Source organism: Brassica oleracea, chromosome C5 (assembly GCF_000695525.1).
Source record: "Brassica oleracea var. oleracea cultivar TO1000 chromosome C5, BOL, whole genome shotgun sequence".
NCBI lineage: Eukaryota > Viridiplantae > Streptophyta > Magnoliopsida > Brassicales > Brassicaceae > Brassica > Brassica oleracea.
In genome coordinates this window covers 12,798,614-12,812,831 of record NC_027752.1, presented here as the reverse complement: position 1 = coordinate 12,812,831, position 14,218 = coordinate 12,798,614, and the positions used below count along the sequence as shown (strand labels likewise).

At 36.8% G+C, this 14,218-nt stretch overlaps 4 protein-coding genes across 6 annotated transcripts; 2 read left to right on the top strand and 2 right to left on the bottom strand.

The window, feature by feature from the left end:
• Window positions 1-1,977: 1,977 nt before the first annotated feature.
• LOC106295814 (glutamate--glyoxylate aminotransferase 1-like) lies at window positions 1,978-5,016 on the top strand. 2 transcript variants are annotated; one of them, XM_013731802.1, is made up of 14 exons: window positions 1,978-2,201; window positions 2,342-2,498; window positions 2,639-2,704; window positions 2,778-2,895; window positions 2,982-3,063; window positions 3,149-3,236; window positions 3,336-3,494; window positions 3,565-3,738; window positions 3,828-3,959; window positions 4,055-4,120; window positions 4,206-4,270; window positions 4,381-4,472; window positions 4,552-4,708; window positions 4,787-5,016. In XM_013731802.1, the coding sequence occupies exons 2-14, from the start codon at window positions 2,391-2,393 to the stop codon at window positions 4,914-4,916; spliced, it is 1,437 nt and encodes a 478-aa protein (XP_013587256.1). In that variant the 5' UTR covers window positions 1,978-2,201; window positions 2,342-2,390; the 3' UTR covers window positions 4,917-5,016. The 2 variants fall into 2 exon arrangements, with proteins under 2 accessions (XP_013587256.1, XP_013587257.1); XM_013731803.1 differs by having other exon boundaries at window positions 2,056-2,201; window positions 2,373-2,498.
• Window positions 4,924-7,026, bottom strand: LOC106295815 (putative FBD-associated F-box protein At1g05080). Its single transcript, XM_013731804.1, has 3 exons — window positions 6,033-7,026; window positions 5,830-5,967; window positions 4,924-5,627 (listed from the first exon to the last, which is right to left on the bottom strand). The coding sequence occupies exons 1-3, from the start codon at window positions 6,945-6,947 to the stop codon at window positions 5,298-5,300; spliced, it is 1,383 nt and encodes a 460-aa protein (XP_013587258.1). The 5' UTR covers window positions 6,948-7,026; the 3' UTR covers window positions 4,924-5,297.
• A 3,525-nt stretch (window positions 7,027-10,551) lies between these two features.
• Window positions 10,552-11,239, bottom strand: LOC106292645 (60S ribosomal protein L27a-2-like). Of its 2 annotated transcripts, none has more exons than XM_013728273.1 (2): window positions 10,722-11,239; window positions 10,552-10,655 (listed from the first exon to the last, which is right to left on the bottom strand). In XM_013728273.1, exon 1 carries the CDS (start codon window positions 11,192-11,194, stop codon window positions 10,754-10,756), a length of 441 nt encoding a protein of 146 aa, XP_013583727.1. In that variant the 5' UTR covers window positions 11,195-11,239; the 3' UTR covers window positions 10,552-10,655; window positions 10,722-10,753. The 2 variants fall into 2 exon arrangements, with proteins under 2 accessions (XP_013583727.1, XP_013583728.1); XM_013728274.1 differs by having other exon boundaries at window positions 10,552-10,649; window positions 10,723-11,239.
• Window positions 11,240-12,401: 1,162 nt separating this feature from the next.
• Window positions 12,402-13,268, top strand: LOC106294112. Its single transcript, XM_013729719.1, has one exon. It carries the CDS (start codon window positions 12,414-12,416, stop codon window positions 13,161-13,163), a length of 750 nt encoding a protein of 249 aa, XP_013585173.1. The 5' UTR covers window positions 12,402-12,413; the 3' UTR covers window positions 13,164-13,268.
• Window positions 13,269-14,218: the final 950 nt, after the last annotated feature.

The following is a 14,218-nucleotide window of genomic DNA, read 5'->3' as shown; positions in this document are numbered from 1 at the left end:
ATTCTGGATATTCAATATCGCTTTCATCTTTGTCTTCAGTGTGACCGGAGTCTTGCGGGAGAAAGTAACTGACGACTTTTCTGTGTTTATGGACTGGCCCGATGCAGTTTCATACCGGTTCAGGACGGTTTTTAGTGCTGATGTGCTCTCCTCGTTTGCTCTAGTGAAGAACATCGTATCATCCGCGAAGAGGAGGTGGTTTACGTGTGGGCTTTCCCGTGCCACTCGAACCCCCGTCATTTCTCCACTTTCTTGTGCTCGGTTACACAACCTCGAGAGAACTTCCCCACATAGAATGAAGATATATGGTGAAAGGGGGTCTCCTTGGCGGATTCCCCTACTCGGTTTAACTCTTCCTCTAGGCGAGCCGTTAATGAGAAAGGCGTAGGTAACTGATGAGACACACTCCATAATCCACTTTACCCATGTCGGATGGAATCCAAATCTTTCAAGGACAAGTTGGATAAACTCCCATTCAAGCCTGTCATAAGCTTTGCTCATGTCCGTCTTAACGGCCATTGAGCAAATCTTTTCGGCTTTGGAGGTTTGGAGGTAGTGGAGAACTTCGTGGGTGATCAACACATTGTCGGAGATCGCTCTCCCGGGAACAAAAGCGGATTGATTTTCTGAGATGATAGAGGAGAGGAGAGGCTGAAGTCTCTTCGTCAAGATCTTGGATATGATCTTGTAGTAGACATTGCACAGTGCTATCGGCCTATACTCCGCCACTGTTTGAGGGCTGTGAACTTTCGGGATTAAGCGAACAAACGTTTCATTGATCTTCGCTGGAAGCTTTGCAGAGACAAAGAAGTCTTGTATCTCGTCTACAATATCTCGCCCAATCGTTTCCCAATTGGAATGGGAAAAACCAGCCGAGAAGCCGTCCGGTCCCGGTGCTTTATCCGCGTGGATCGAAAACACCGCAGCTCTGATTTCTTCAGCATTCAGGATCTGTATCAACCTCTCATTTTCTTCGTCTGATACTTTTGGTTCTAGCGCCATATTCACACCGAAGCTCTAATATGCTGCATTGAAAAGGGAATCCTTCATGTATACTGCGAGTCAGACTCCCTCAAACTGGTTAAAACGCTTAACAAAGGACCTCCAACGGCGGAACTGTATGGCATTGTTGCTGATATACTCTGTTTATCAGAAGCCTTTGAATCTATTTCTTTTGTTTGGATCAAACGTTGTAAGAATAGAGATGCTGATGCTCTGGCAAAGCAGGCTCTCTGTAATGAATCCTCTGTAATGGCTCCCCTGAATTTTGGAGTTTAAGTTTTAATGAAAAGTTTGTGTTACAAAAAAAAAACATGAAGACACATGTTCTTAGATATAATCATACAATTTTTTATATACAATTTTAGACAACTTATTTTTTATTCGTCGAATATTTAGATTATGATGTGGTTGGTACGAAAAATCCCTTTAATGAAGTAATTATGTGTTTGTTTTGGGTTTTGATAGCTAATTATAATTATTTAGTAATGAATAATCAAACTGTGTCTCAACTTTTAAAACAGACGGAAAAAAAAAATTAGACGGTCTAGACGAAAATTAGGTGGTTAACGCAGAAATTAAGCGGTCAACGCGGAAATACGCCTAACTATACCGATCTGTGAATATTCGCAGCAGTCAAACTCTAAATAACGCATAAGCGGCAGCGTTTTTAAGCATGGCCTTTTATGGTATAAAAATGATACCTCCGTAAAATAATAATTTTATAATTGAAGTGTTGATCAACTCAATTTTATAGTTTAACACTTTTGAGGCCTTAAGTCAGTGTAGAAGTTTGAACAAAAAAAAATAAAAAAGTCAGTGTAGACGTGGCTGTACCCTATTGGTGGTGAACCGAAAGTATATTTAATCTGAAGAAGAAGTTGAAACATGAATAATCTCCGCCACATTTATTCTCACAGAAGGGAGCATAAAAAATGATTAGATATTGTTGAAGAAGAGTTTTTGTCTGAAAAATCGCGTTCGTCCATTTAAGTGGCTCTGCTGCGTCCTTCGTTAAGAAGCCACATGATCGGATCCAAATCTATTTCAGACACACAATTGTAATCTGCTTCAGAAAAAAAAATTTATTAAGTTTTTTTTTTTTTTTAAAGTGGCACACTTTAGCGTTCAATACAATCCCTACCTACTCGTGTTCTTGCGGAACGTGAGACTCTTCAGAGTCACAACATTTGAGTTCGAAGGTTTGTGTTTGATCAATTTGCCTTTTGTTTTTTCTCTTTCAATCGTTTTGATCATGAACTCTCTCTCTCCTTTGATCAATTTCTATTTTAATTTTGAAAACCCATTTAAAAAGAAATCTTTTTTTTTTTTTTTCGTAAAGGCTGAAAGTAAGGTTGCGATTGCTTTTTAAGTGTGAAGAAGAAGAGAAAATGGCTTTAGAGTACGAGTCTCTGAACGAAAACGTGAAGAAGTGTCAGTATGCTGTAAGAGGTGAACTCTATCTCCGAGCTTCTGAGCTTCAGAAAGAAGGCAAAAAGGTCACACACTTTTAACTCTTTAAAAATGGTTGCTATTTAGACCTGTGGTTCTTATTTGGTTTAGGACTTGACAGTGTTTCAGTTTTTATTTTTTGTTTTTTTGTTTTGTTAACTTGTGGTTTAATGTTACATAACAACAGATTATTTTCACAAACGTTGGGAACCCTCATGCTTTAGGACAGAAGCCACTGACATTTCCTCGCCAGGTATATATATTTATAGTATACTTCAATCGACCTTTGAGCTTAGATATTAAAAAACAAGAACCAATTGATGCAGGTGGTTGCGCTCTGTCAAGCACCGTTTCTACTACATGACCCGAACGTTGGAATGATATTCCCAGCTGATGCTATTGCAAGAGCTAAGCATTATCTTTCCTTGACCTCAGGCGGATTAGGTATTTATTATTATGCTCAGCAAACTCATTAATTAGCTGTTTTTATCAGACAATTATTTCCCTTTTTGTGTGTGTGTGTTTCACAGGTGCTTACAGTGACTCAAGAGGCCTTCCAGGAGTTAGGAAAGAGGTTGCAGAGTTCATTCAAAGACGTGATGGCTATCCAAGGTGATTGTTTTCATTTTATCTTCCTCACAATGATATATAAGCAAAGCCAGCTCAGGCCTTCTGCTTCTTATTTTTCATAACACAGTGATCCAGAGCTCATATTTCTCACTGATGGAGCTAGCAAAGGTGTGATGCAGATCTTGAACTGTGTTATACGCGGTGAGAGAGACGGGGTAAATGCTCTCTCTTCCTCCAAGAAAGTCTTATAGTTATCTGCTATGATATTTTAACTCCTGACGTGACACTTCTTTCATTTATCCCGTTTTTTGCAGATTCTAGTTCCGGTTCCACAGTATCCACTCTACTCAGCTACCATATCACTCTTAGGCGGTTCTCTTGTTCCTTACTATCTCGATGAGTCTGAAAACTGGGGGCTTGATGTTAATAACCTTCGCCAATCCGTTGCTCAGGCTCGTTCTCAAGGAATATCAGTAAGCAATCTTCTTCTTCTCTTGCAATTATCAATGCAGGTACTGATTTTTCTTGAATGTGGGTATACAGGTAAGGGCAATGGTGATCATTAACCCTGGGAACCCAACTGGTCAGTGTCTAAGCGAAGCTAACTTAAGAGAGATCTTGCGGTTCTGTCACAGCGAGAAGTTGGTTCTTCTGGGAGATGAGGTTTATCAGCAGAACATATACCAGGATGAGCGTCCTTTTATCAGCTCCAAGAAGGTCAGCTTCTATCTTTGCTTTTCATGTTTCAGTGAAACTTGTGATCATTCATTTAACATTGAACATTCTTGTTTATAAAAAAAAAAAAGGTTCTGATGGATATGGGTTCGCCGTTCAGCAAGGAAGTCCAGCTTGTATCTTTCCACACTGTTTCTAAAGGTTATTGGGGAGAATGTGGACAGCGAGGTGGATACTTTGAGATGACCAACTTCCCTCCCAGGGTTTTGTCTTTAAACCTCTCTGCTTTAAAGCTAATTATGTTAGGTGTCAAAACATAACATGATCATTGATTTACTATGGTTTCTTGATTATGCAGGTTGTTGAAGAGATATACAAGGTTGCATCAATCGCCCTGAGCCCGAATGTCTCTGCACAGATCTTTGTAAGTCAAAAAAGACTTAAACTAATGTGGATTTGTATTTGCAGAAATCATTTGAATTGTATTGAGAGTGGTATGAATGATGCAGATGGGTTTGATGGTTAGTCCTCCAAAGCCTGGAGACATTTCATATGACCAGTTCGCCCGTGAAAGGTATATATACTTCTTCTTCTTTCTTTTTTTCCCACAGGTATATATATACATAAAAGCCACTTAAGCATCATCCCTGGATTGAATCATTGATAATATCCCCCATTTTGTAGCAAGGGGATTCTTGAATCTTTGAGAAGAAGGGCAAAGATCATGACTGATGGATTCAACAGCTGCAAAAACGTTGTTTGCAATTTCACGGAAGGTAATAACCAAAGAACCATAAACATCAAGACATGAATGCATCTTGTTGTTGATTCATGTGTGTATATAATATATGTAAGGTGCAATGTATTCGTTTCCTCAAATAAAGTTACCACCGGGAGCTCTTCAAGCTGCTAAACAAGCAGGAAAAGTGCCAGACGTTTTCTACTGTCTAAAGCTCTTAGAAGCCACAGGAATCTCCACAGTGCCTGGCTCTGGATTTGGACAGAAAGAAGGGTACAAACAAACAACTAAGAATTAATTTTCGTTTATTTATTTTTGATGTTTATAACTCGATTCTTATTTTTTTGACAGTGTGTTCCATCTGAGGACAACAATCTTACCTGCGGAAGAAGAGATGCCAGAGATCATGGACAGTTTCAAGAAGTTCAACGACGAGTTCATGACTCAGTATGAGAATAGTTTTGGTTATTCCAGAATGTGATTACTTCTTTCTTCTTGTTATGATGATGATGGAACAACTATTGTGTTTCTGCTACACTCTTTAAAAAGCTAAATCTCTGTAGTACACTCTCTTCTCTATCTATATAAACTCTCTCTGCCTCTACTTAAAATATATATATATATATATTTTTTTTGCAAACTGATATAAAATCTTTTCTTTTTGTGGTAAGGTATATATTTGAGATTATGCAGTTAAATTGAAGAAAAGAATATGGAATATTTTCTTGAGCTGAATTGAAGAAGAGAAAGACTTTTGTTGAAAACCGGACTAAATGTCACTGCAAAAATCAATTAAAAAGAAAGAAAGATAACGAACCAAAACTAAAATTCACAAGCACTTGTCTAGTCAACCAATGTAAAACTAAAACAGGTCAAAAAGACAATGTTGTGCCACTGATGATCTCCATTTAAATTTAGCAGGAAACAAAAGCTCAGAAGATACTGAAGCCCTAGGCATGGATTTTAACTCTTTCCTCAACTTCTTTTTCATTTTATCATTGCAGTCCTTGCTATACCTCATGGAGATTCCTGCTCTCTTCAAACACTTGGAGCTTGCAAGGATATACTCCAAGAGCTGCTTCTCGTCTCTCGTCCCTCCATATTTTTTCCATTCCAAAATCTCGAGTTGAGACGACAAGCACTCTGGAACATAACTCCAACGACGGAGATCATCGGATTCACCTATGCCCTTCTGAGAAACAACAAAAAAAAAAAAAAAAAAAAAGAGAGAAAAAGGTTGAAGAAGAACATTCAATCAATCAATCAATCAATCAATCAATCGTGATTCCCCCATGCCCTTCTGAAAAAAAAAAAAAAAAAAAAAAAAAAATACTATGTATAAATTTAATAAACGCATAATAAAAATCAAAACCTGCTTGAGGGAGTATACTTACAGTGTCGATCATAAGAACTTTAAGATTAGGAGAGTTGTCAAGCAACAGCATAACTGATTCTACCCAATATTCCGCGCGACATGGACGTAGCATACACTCTATCAGTTGAGAGTAGTTGACGCAACTACAGAATACTTCCTGTAAACAGTTTCACATAATTAGATGCAACGATGTGATCACAAAACTGAGAGAGGGAAACTTACCGTTTCATCGATCCAAGTCATATGGAGAAACTTGACAGAAGAAAGATATGTCAAGAAATTTTCATTAGGGGGAGAACCAACGTCTACTCTGGCCATGGTAAGGTTAGGACTCATACTCTCTATCGAGCAACCATCTTCAGAAAAATCATTGACGCGAAGATACTTCAACTGTGGGGAATCTATAATCAAAGACCCACTACTACTACTACTACTACAACCACAACCACATACTCCATCGTCATCATTATTATTAATATAAACTAAACTATTTAAAGAAGGCACTTTCACACTGAACTTGATCACATTGTCATTCTTCTCTCGGACCACAATCAAAGTTTTGAGAACAGGACAACTTGATAAAAGCCTAATAAGTGAACCCTCGTCTTTATACGCCACATTGAAAAGCTCCAGTTTAATAAGCGAGGGGAGGAAAACTTCAAAGGGAAGCTCTATGAGAATCTTGTTTGAGAGAATCAATTTCTTGAGCGTTTTACAAGTATAAAGTGTCTTAGGCAAGCTTATAGGCTTTGCTGACCACTTTAGGTTGAAGTCTAGCAATCGAATGTTGCGTTCAACAGCTTTTAAAATCAGTTTTCCGACATCTACGTCAGCTGGACATCTTGAACCGAGTTTAACTTCTAGGTGTTCTAGTATAGGTGACTTGTGAAGTTGCAATGACTGTTCAAAAAACCACCAGACGCTTTTGCTGTTTGTGTGCTTGGTATCCTTGCAAACGAGTTTAGGCATCAACGTCCAGATGCAACGCCATGGTTTTGACAAAATCGATGTGGCTACTGCTTCTTTAATCGGAAGAAGCAACAATATTTGCACAAGTAACGCATCAGGTAAAACACTAATCCTGTCTTCACAAACTTTTTCTTTAATTTCTTGACAAGTTGCAGCTTTGTTAGCCATGTTTAAGATCTTTTCTCACGAGCAAACCTAGCTAATAATAGAGATCACGAGGTTTTAACCAAAAACTCTTAGCTCTTTTGTATTGATATTGCTTTTCTCTATCTCTTTGTTTATCCCAGATTGCAAGAAGCCAATCGCTAGCAATTTATTTATATGTCTTTTTGTAGAATCCTAGTACCACACGGTTTATGTCAATCCATTCTTCTCCTTGTTAGCTTAGGAAATCACACCAGAAAACATGAAATTTACAAAAAAAATTATTTCATCAACTTGTTGTTAATTTTAAGAATTATGTATGTTTATTAAGTAATATCAATATTCCCTATATATTAATTGAGAAACATTACAACTTTTTTTTTTTTAGTCACATGTTATTACTAAGATGATTCTTATAATCATTAGATAAATATGTTTGTCTATCTAATTATATAATAAGATTTTAATAAACTAACTATAAATTCATTATAAATGTTCTTTGTTATTTTCTTAAATAAAAATTACGAAATTGTCTGATGAAACAAAAATAGATATGGCATTAATGATTTTGAATAATAAATATTTGATTAAAATTAATCTTTCTTCTATCATGTTTGTTTAATTTTAAACTATTAAAATAAATTAAATAACCACGTTAACCATATAATAAAAATTTAATTTTTTCTGTATATTTATATTTTGAATTTTTATAAAAGACAGACTATAAATTACTAATATTGCTAAAAGTCTCACATTCAAATTTTGGGATCCATGGTTTAAAAATTTTTTATGAAAAAATACAAATGATTACAAAATCATATAAATAAAAGTCTAATTTGATTAATTATTAAGATTAATATATATATATATATATATATATATATATATATATCATTTTAAATTAAACTATATACCGCATAAAATACATAAATATTTTAATTTTGAAATTTACTTTGAATAAATTTTTTTTGATAAAAACTTTGAACCAACATTGACAACTTAATTTTAAATAAAACTTATTTATATATATAATATTTATCCCAATCAAGGTGCGGGTTTTAACCTAGTACATATATTATATGGAGATTAAACATGAACCAGATAGAAATATAATACAAAACTTGAAACTGAATACAAAACAATACACCAAAGGAATTAAGAAATCGAAATTTAAATCAAATCAGATGCGACATAGTTACAACACCATGAGTGTTAGAAATGATAGATTATGATGTGAGAGTAATGAAGTAACAAAGTATGGTTGATTTCAAAAAATAGAGAATGAAGAGAACAAGTGAGAACGAGAGAGAGTAAAGAGAAAATGAAGAAAGAGAACTCCTCTTTTCTTAGATTTGAAAAGTATCATTACAAAAGATTATAAGAAAGAAGAAAAAAATAAACCAGAACTGTCTTACACAAGAAGCCAAACACACTTGGCTGACTAGGAAAGCTACAATAAAATATCTGTCTGTTTTTACTGTAGCTCTGCGTGTAATGTTCATGCTCGCTTGCTTATTTTTCTTTGGCAAGTCTTGCTAACATTAATCTTGGCAGACCTTGCTGAATAAATAATTCTTCCTTTTATTTTCATACTCAACGATTTCTTCTTCGTTTCATCCATCAGTGAGATTGTAAAAAATAAAAGTTTCCATTATTTCACATTAAAACGATATCCCTCCGATTAATTAACATGTGTTTGTGTGGTCATATAAATTGCTGATTTTCTTAAAAGAAATATATATTACTCACTTTAATACGTAAATTTCTTATACGTATATTACCCATTGGGAAGTACACTGGCGAGAGGCGACGATATGTGGGCAAGCATATGGAGCAGGGCAACTAGAGATGATGGGGATATATCTTCAAAAATCTTGGATCATCCTTAACACTTTTGCCTTTCTTCTTAATTTGCCTTTATACGTTTCTGCCACTCCACTTTTGAGTCTCCTCGGACAGTCCCCAGCTGAGATCTCCAAAGCCGCCCGAAGATTCTCCCTCTGGGATGATCCCTCAGCTCTTTGCTTACGCCGTCAACTTCGCCAACCCCAAGTTCTTGCAGGTAACGATAGTTACTTGAAGATTCAACTTTGTTTAGCTCAAATACTGTTTTCTTATAATTAACTTACACTAATTTGCATGAGTTTATTGTTATAGGCGCAAACCAAAGTGGTTGCAATGGCGGCTATAGCAGCGACCATGCTGTTTTAGCATGCTGTATTGAGTTGAGTTGGTTACTGATGCTGAAACTCGGTTGGGGAATGGCTGGAGGAGCCGTCGGGCTGAATATGTCGTGGTGATTAATAGATGGAGCTCAGATAGTTTATATCTGTGGAGCTTTTTGTGGCAGAGCTTGGTCAGGGCTCTAATGGAAGGCTTTCAAGAATCTCAGAGGCTTCGCAAAACTCTAACTTGCCTCTGCGGTCATGGTTTGGTGAGATATCAAAACCTTTCAGAATGGTTCATCGATGAAGGGTTTCAGTGACTTATGTTATTGGTTTCAGACTAGAGGTTTGGTACTTCATGGCGTTGACTGTTTGCGTGTTACCCAATGAACCCTCAAGTCTATGTGGCTGCTCCTTCAAATATGGTGAGTTCTTAGTAGTCCCTATGGGGCTTTCATTTCAGGTAATAAGAGAACTAATGGTTTGATTACAGCGTGAACATACTCGGATGGCCAATCATGGTGGCATTTGGCTTGCTGTTAGGTACATTACACAACCAGGACTAGATCTGAAATTTTGTGTGTACTTAAAGATAATTGTCGCAGAGATGATATTGAGATAAAACGTGAAGGTGATACTATTGAGGTGGTGAAAACAATCAAAGTAGGATCATTGAAGCATTGTAGTTTCGCTATTAACAGAGTGCTTCTCATCATCATTAGAAAAAAATATATATATATAAAAATCTAACATAAAATGTGATACTAAGGAACATCTGGTGACCATTCGGGAAACAAGAAGAACAAACAAAAAAATAATGTACGAAAATAAAATAACAGCAATGAAAAGAAATGATTGTTCCTTCTCAAATTCAAAGAGGAATAATTTTATTGTTTAATTCTCTCAAAAAAAAAGAATGAGAAGAAATTATTATTGCTTGTGAATGGTAAATTTTTTTTTAGGAATATTAGGGAATGCATTATTACCCGTTTTTCCTTCGTCACCATTTATACCGACCTAATAATGTTTACACATACAAAGATCTATATGAAGACGAAACCAACCTAACTTGCATAGCAAACAATGAGCTAATACAGTCTGTAATGACTCATTTCACAACTGAGAAGACAAGCAAGGAACTGACACAGAAGAAGACTGTACGAGAAATGAGCCTCAGCGTGGAAATGAAACGGGAAAGCACAGAAATTTACAATGCAATGATCCCTAAGAAAATCCATGAAACCAGTGAAGAATAAATTCAAAAAATCCAAAAAAAACAATCCTTTCCATGTAAACTATATGAAGACCAAACAAGTTAAAACTTGCATAGAAAGCAATGAACTAACACAAGTGTCTTCCCCACGGGCGTCCATGAATCAAATCAACAACTCAATGAAACAAGTGAACAATCTATCCCAAACATTCGAAAAAAAACACATCAATACCACAATCAAACTCCGAACGACTATTATAAAATCCATTAATATTAATTAAAAGATCTCTCATTCCAAAAAGCAACAAACTTTGAGTCCAACAAAAACGATTCCAAAAGACAGAAATTAAAAAAAAAAAAAAAAAAAAAACTCGACCTAACTTAAGCAGTGAGCACGACGGCGCCACCAGCCTCCTTGATAAAAAAAAAAAAAAAAAGAAACTCGACCTAACTTAAGCAGTGAGCACGACGGCGCCACCAGCCTCCTTGATCTTCTTCTCAGCAGTCTTGGAGATAAGCTTAGCCTTCACAACGAAAGGCTTGCCCTCAGGCAAATGACCTTTTCCAAGAACCTTAAAGAACCCGTGCTGCGTCACATCGATCATCGGCACCTTGTCTTTGGTGGACTTCGCCTTCACATCATCGGGGACGAGAGACCAGAGCTTGTCGAGGTTGACGATGGGGCAGTAGAACTTGTTGCGGAGCTTGTGGAAGTACCTCATACCAACCTTTCCGAAGTAACCTGGATGGTACTTGTCGAAGAGGATACGGTGGTGATGCATACCTCCCGCGTTACCGCGACCTCCTGGATGCTTGCGGTGCTTCCCGATACGTCCGTGACCGGCGCTGACGTGACCCCTCTTCTTCCTGTTCTTCTTCAACGCCGTCGCCATTTCGTCAGATCTACTGCTAGGTTTTTCCTGAGAAGTTTGGAGTTTGGCTTTTATAGGGACTGAACGGCTAGGGTTTTATAAAAGAGGTTCGCAAGAAATGTTTTGTGTGCACGATAATAACTTGGGCCTTATGGATTTTTAGGCCCAATGATATGTGAACTAAAACGGTATCGTATCAAAAGCCTTTTTCTCCATCCATCTTTTTCTTGCGTTCATTGTGATTTTTAAATTGTAACCATCATGATTTTGTATTAAACACACATAGTTTTCACTAACCCAAAAATTAACTCTGCAAATGTGTGTACTATTATTATATGTTGGGCATATACTTAATGTCTAGGATTTTCGAAATTTTTTTAACGTCTTTCAGGTTGATCAAGAGGATGGAGACATGAGGCAATGCCTACGAAGCCTGAAGCTTTGAGAAGAAAGTGAAAGTTTTAATACTCTTCATAAAAAATGGTGAACGTTTAGTCTTTGGTTTTGTACTAGTTATTGTAAAAGCTAATATGTTCTTATATTTAAATCAAAACCATTTATTTGAAGATAAACTTTTTGTTTTGAATTTGTTACAGAAAACTGGAAAAAGACGCCTTGAACTAAACAAACCTACCCAGGACCTCGTAGTCCAGTGGTACTACCTCCTTGGGGAGGGGAGGTCGGCTGTTCGACTCGAGTGGAGGGGTAAGCGTGTCCAGGGTCCATAAAAAGGTACAGACAAAGGCTGGCACCGGGCCTAAGTGGTGGACCGCAAGGTCAACACCTGGTTAAACAAAAAAAAAAAAAAAAAAGTAAACAAACCATAGATAGTTGAACACTTGACATTAGATAAACATTTTATTGGATGCAAATGGATTTATACAGGTAAGTATAATGTATATGGTAAGAGGAAAGGTATAAACTTAATAAATCAATTATTGGAATTGGGTAAAAGGATAAAAAAGCAAAGGGAAATCTTCGGAGATAAAAGTTTACAATTCCACGTAGCAAAAAAATACTTATATGTACATTAACTTGTAACGTATGAACATGGACATTTAACATATCTTTTGCGGAAAAAAAAGGAAATTTAACATTTTATAAATGCATGAAAAAGGACAAATGCAACGATAAAAGCATGAAGTAGCCGTTGTGCTGGGTATAAGAAGAAGCTTAATTCATCGTTCCTTCTTCGAAAACCTCACAGAATCGCAAAAAGAAAAAAAAGAAAAAAACGATAATGTCGAGTTTCAGATATCTTTCTAGTAAAGACGCTTCAGCTGTGGAGGATCTTCTTTCACAGGCCAAGGATCTCTACGATCTTGAGCAAGTCGCCGCCATCAACCTTGCTGGCTTCACCGATTCTGCTCTTCCCACTAATCTCGAAACTCGTTTCCGCCGTCTCAAATCTCTCCCGGTTTCTCGACAACCCGACCCGGTTTCTCGACAACCCAACCCGGTTTCATCGTCCAAGAGGCTTCTCTTCCACTCCAAGAGCATGGCCGAGAAGAATCACGTAAACGCGTTTTCTGCTTCTGCTTTTTCCGTTGATGAGAAAAGGAACTTCTCCGGAAGAATCAGACATGTTCCGAGTGTGCATTCTCGTCCGTTGGTTTCATCTGTTGACGGAACTCGGGTTTTCTCGGGAAGTATCAAACGCGACCAGAGTGTAAAATCTCGAGATGGTAAGGTTTTGTCGCCGCCAACAACAACAACACAAGCAGTGAAGCTACTTTCTAAAGAGAAATCAAGAACTAGCTCAGCTTCGTCTGCCTCTATTGATTTAATGCCGCCATCATCGTCCGAACCAGACCAAGAAAAACCGTCAAACCGGAAACCAAAGTCGAAGTTGTTAGTTTCGTGGTTTGACAAGTTAGCACCATCACGAGCCATGGGTTGCTTATTTTCTCCAAGCATAGCGTCATCATCAAACAACAAAAAAACACAATCAAGAACAGCAGCAAATCGTATGATCCCTGAGTATAATTGACTGCTGAAGAATGATAATCATACTTGTTAAATAGTCGGAGCTCTATGGGCTTTTATTAGTTTTGGTTTGTTGATTTTGAAATAAACAAAAGATTATATGTTCGGATTTGAGACAAAAAAAAAAAAACTGTAATGAAAAAAATATCTCTAGTTAAAGTAGTTTTCACTAGTTGTAGTTTTCTTACGAGTTCTAGTTATAAGGATATTGCGTTCTTGTGTTGGTTACTTTGTTACGAGAAACTATACTCAATTGTTGAACAGTTCAATAAATAGCATGATATGTATTAACAAAAGGACATGTTCGTGATATCACTCAAATTACCATATTGAGTGATTTATACTCTCTCAGATAAGATGTCGAGTTATAGTACTTAGGGATCGAATTCACAGGGAGTTAAGGAACTTCGAGATTCTAATATGATTTGTTAAGCAAAATGTTTTAAGAGTTTTAAAAGTGAATTGTAGTTTTATATTGAACAAGTATTTGTTCAATAGCAAGTTTTGGGGTTTTGGTGCTTAAAAAGGAAATAGCTAGACTTATGGTTTTTATTCAGGAAAGTCGGAATTATAATCCTATAGATGCCTAATGAGTTGCATGCATGATAATGTAAATCTCAACTATTTGATCAACAAGTCTTTCGGCCTCTGCGAGCATTGACTTGTTGACTATTAACTAGATCAATGATCTCAACTCTCGTTATATTGATCTTTAGAAAGTGTAGATCGATATTCCAATGGGCGTGATCGATCGATACACCTTTTGCACCGTCGATCGATTATTCAAGTGTGATTTCGATCGACGCGTTATAGTCAAGCTTTATGCGCAGGTTGAATGAATGCTTACTAAGCTTACTAGATCAGCTCCCGACTTGCTCATAGCAAGAAACAAAGTTCATTTAGAATGTTTTCAGGATGAGAATTAGCTATGGCTTTTATCAATCAATCCTAGGACAAGTTCTGGGTAGCTAATCTAGACACAAACATTAATGAACAATTCTAAAGATGATTATCACAACTCAGCAATCTATAGTTGGGGCTAATCCCTTCTAACCTATT

Coding starts and splice junctions, on each gene's coding strand:
- LOC106294112 (XM_013729719.1), top strand. CDS start 12,414: ATGTCGAGTTTCAGATATCTTTCTAGTAAAGACGCTTCAGCTGTGGAG.
- LOC106292645 (XM_013728273.1), bottom strand. CDS start 11,194: ATGGCGACGGCGTTGAAGAAGAACAGGAAGAAGAGGGGTCACGTCAGC.
- LOC106295814 (XM_013731802.1), top strand. CDS start 2,391: ATGGCTTTAGAGTACGAGTCTCTGAACGAAAACGTGAAGAAGTGTCAG. Junction 3,495..3,564: donor CTCGTTCTCAAGGAATATCA/GTAAGCAATCTT, acceptor GTGGGTATACAG/GTAAGGGCAATGGTGATCAT. Junction 4,121..4,205: donor ATGTCTCTGCACAGATCTTT/GTAAGTCAAAAA, acceptor TGAATGATGCAG/ATGGGTTTGATGGTTAGTCC.
- LOC106295815 (XM_013731804.1), bottom strand. CDS start 6,947: ATGGCTAACAAAGCTGCAACTTGTCAAGAAATTAAAGAAAAAGTTTGT. Junction 5,968..6,032: donor TGACTTGGATCGATGAAACG/GTAAGTTTCCCT, acceptor AACTGTTTACAG/GAAGTATTCTGTAGTTGCGT. Junction 5,628..5,829: donor AAGTTCTTATGATCGACACT/GTAAGTATACTC, acceptor GTTGTTTCTCAG/AAGGGCATAGGTGAATCCGA.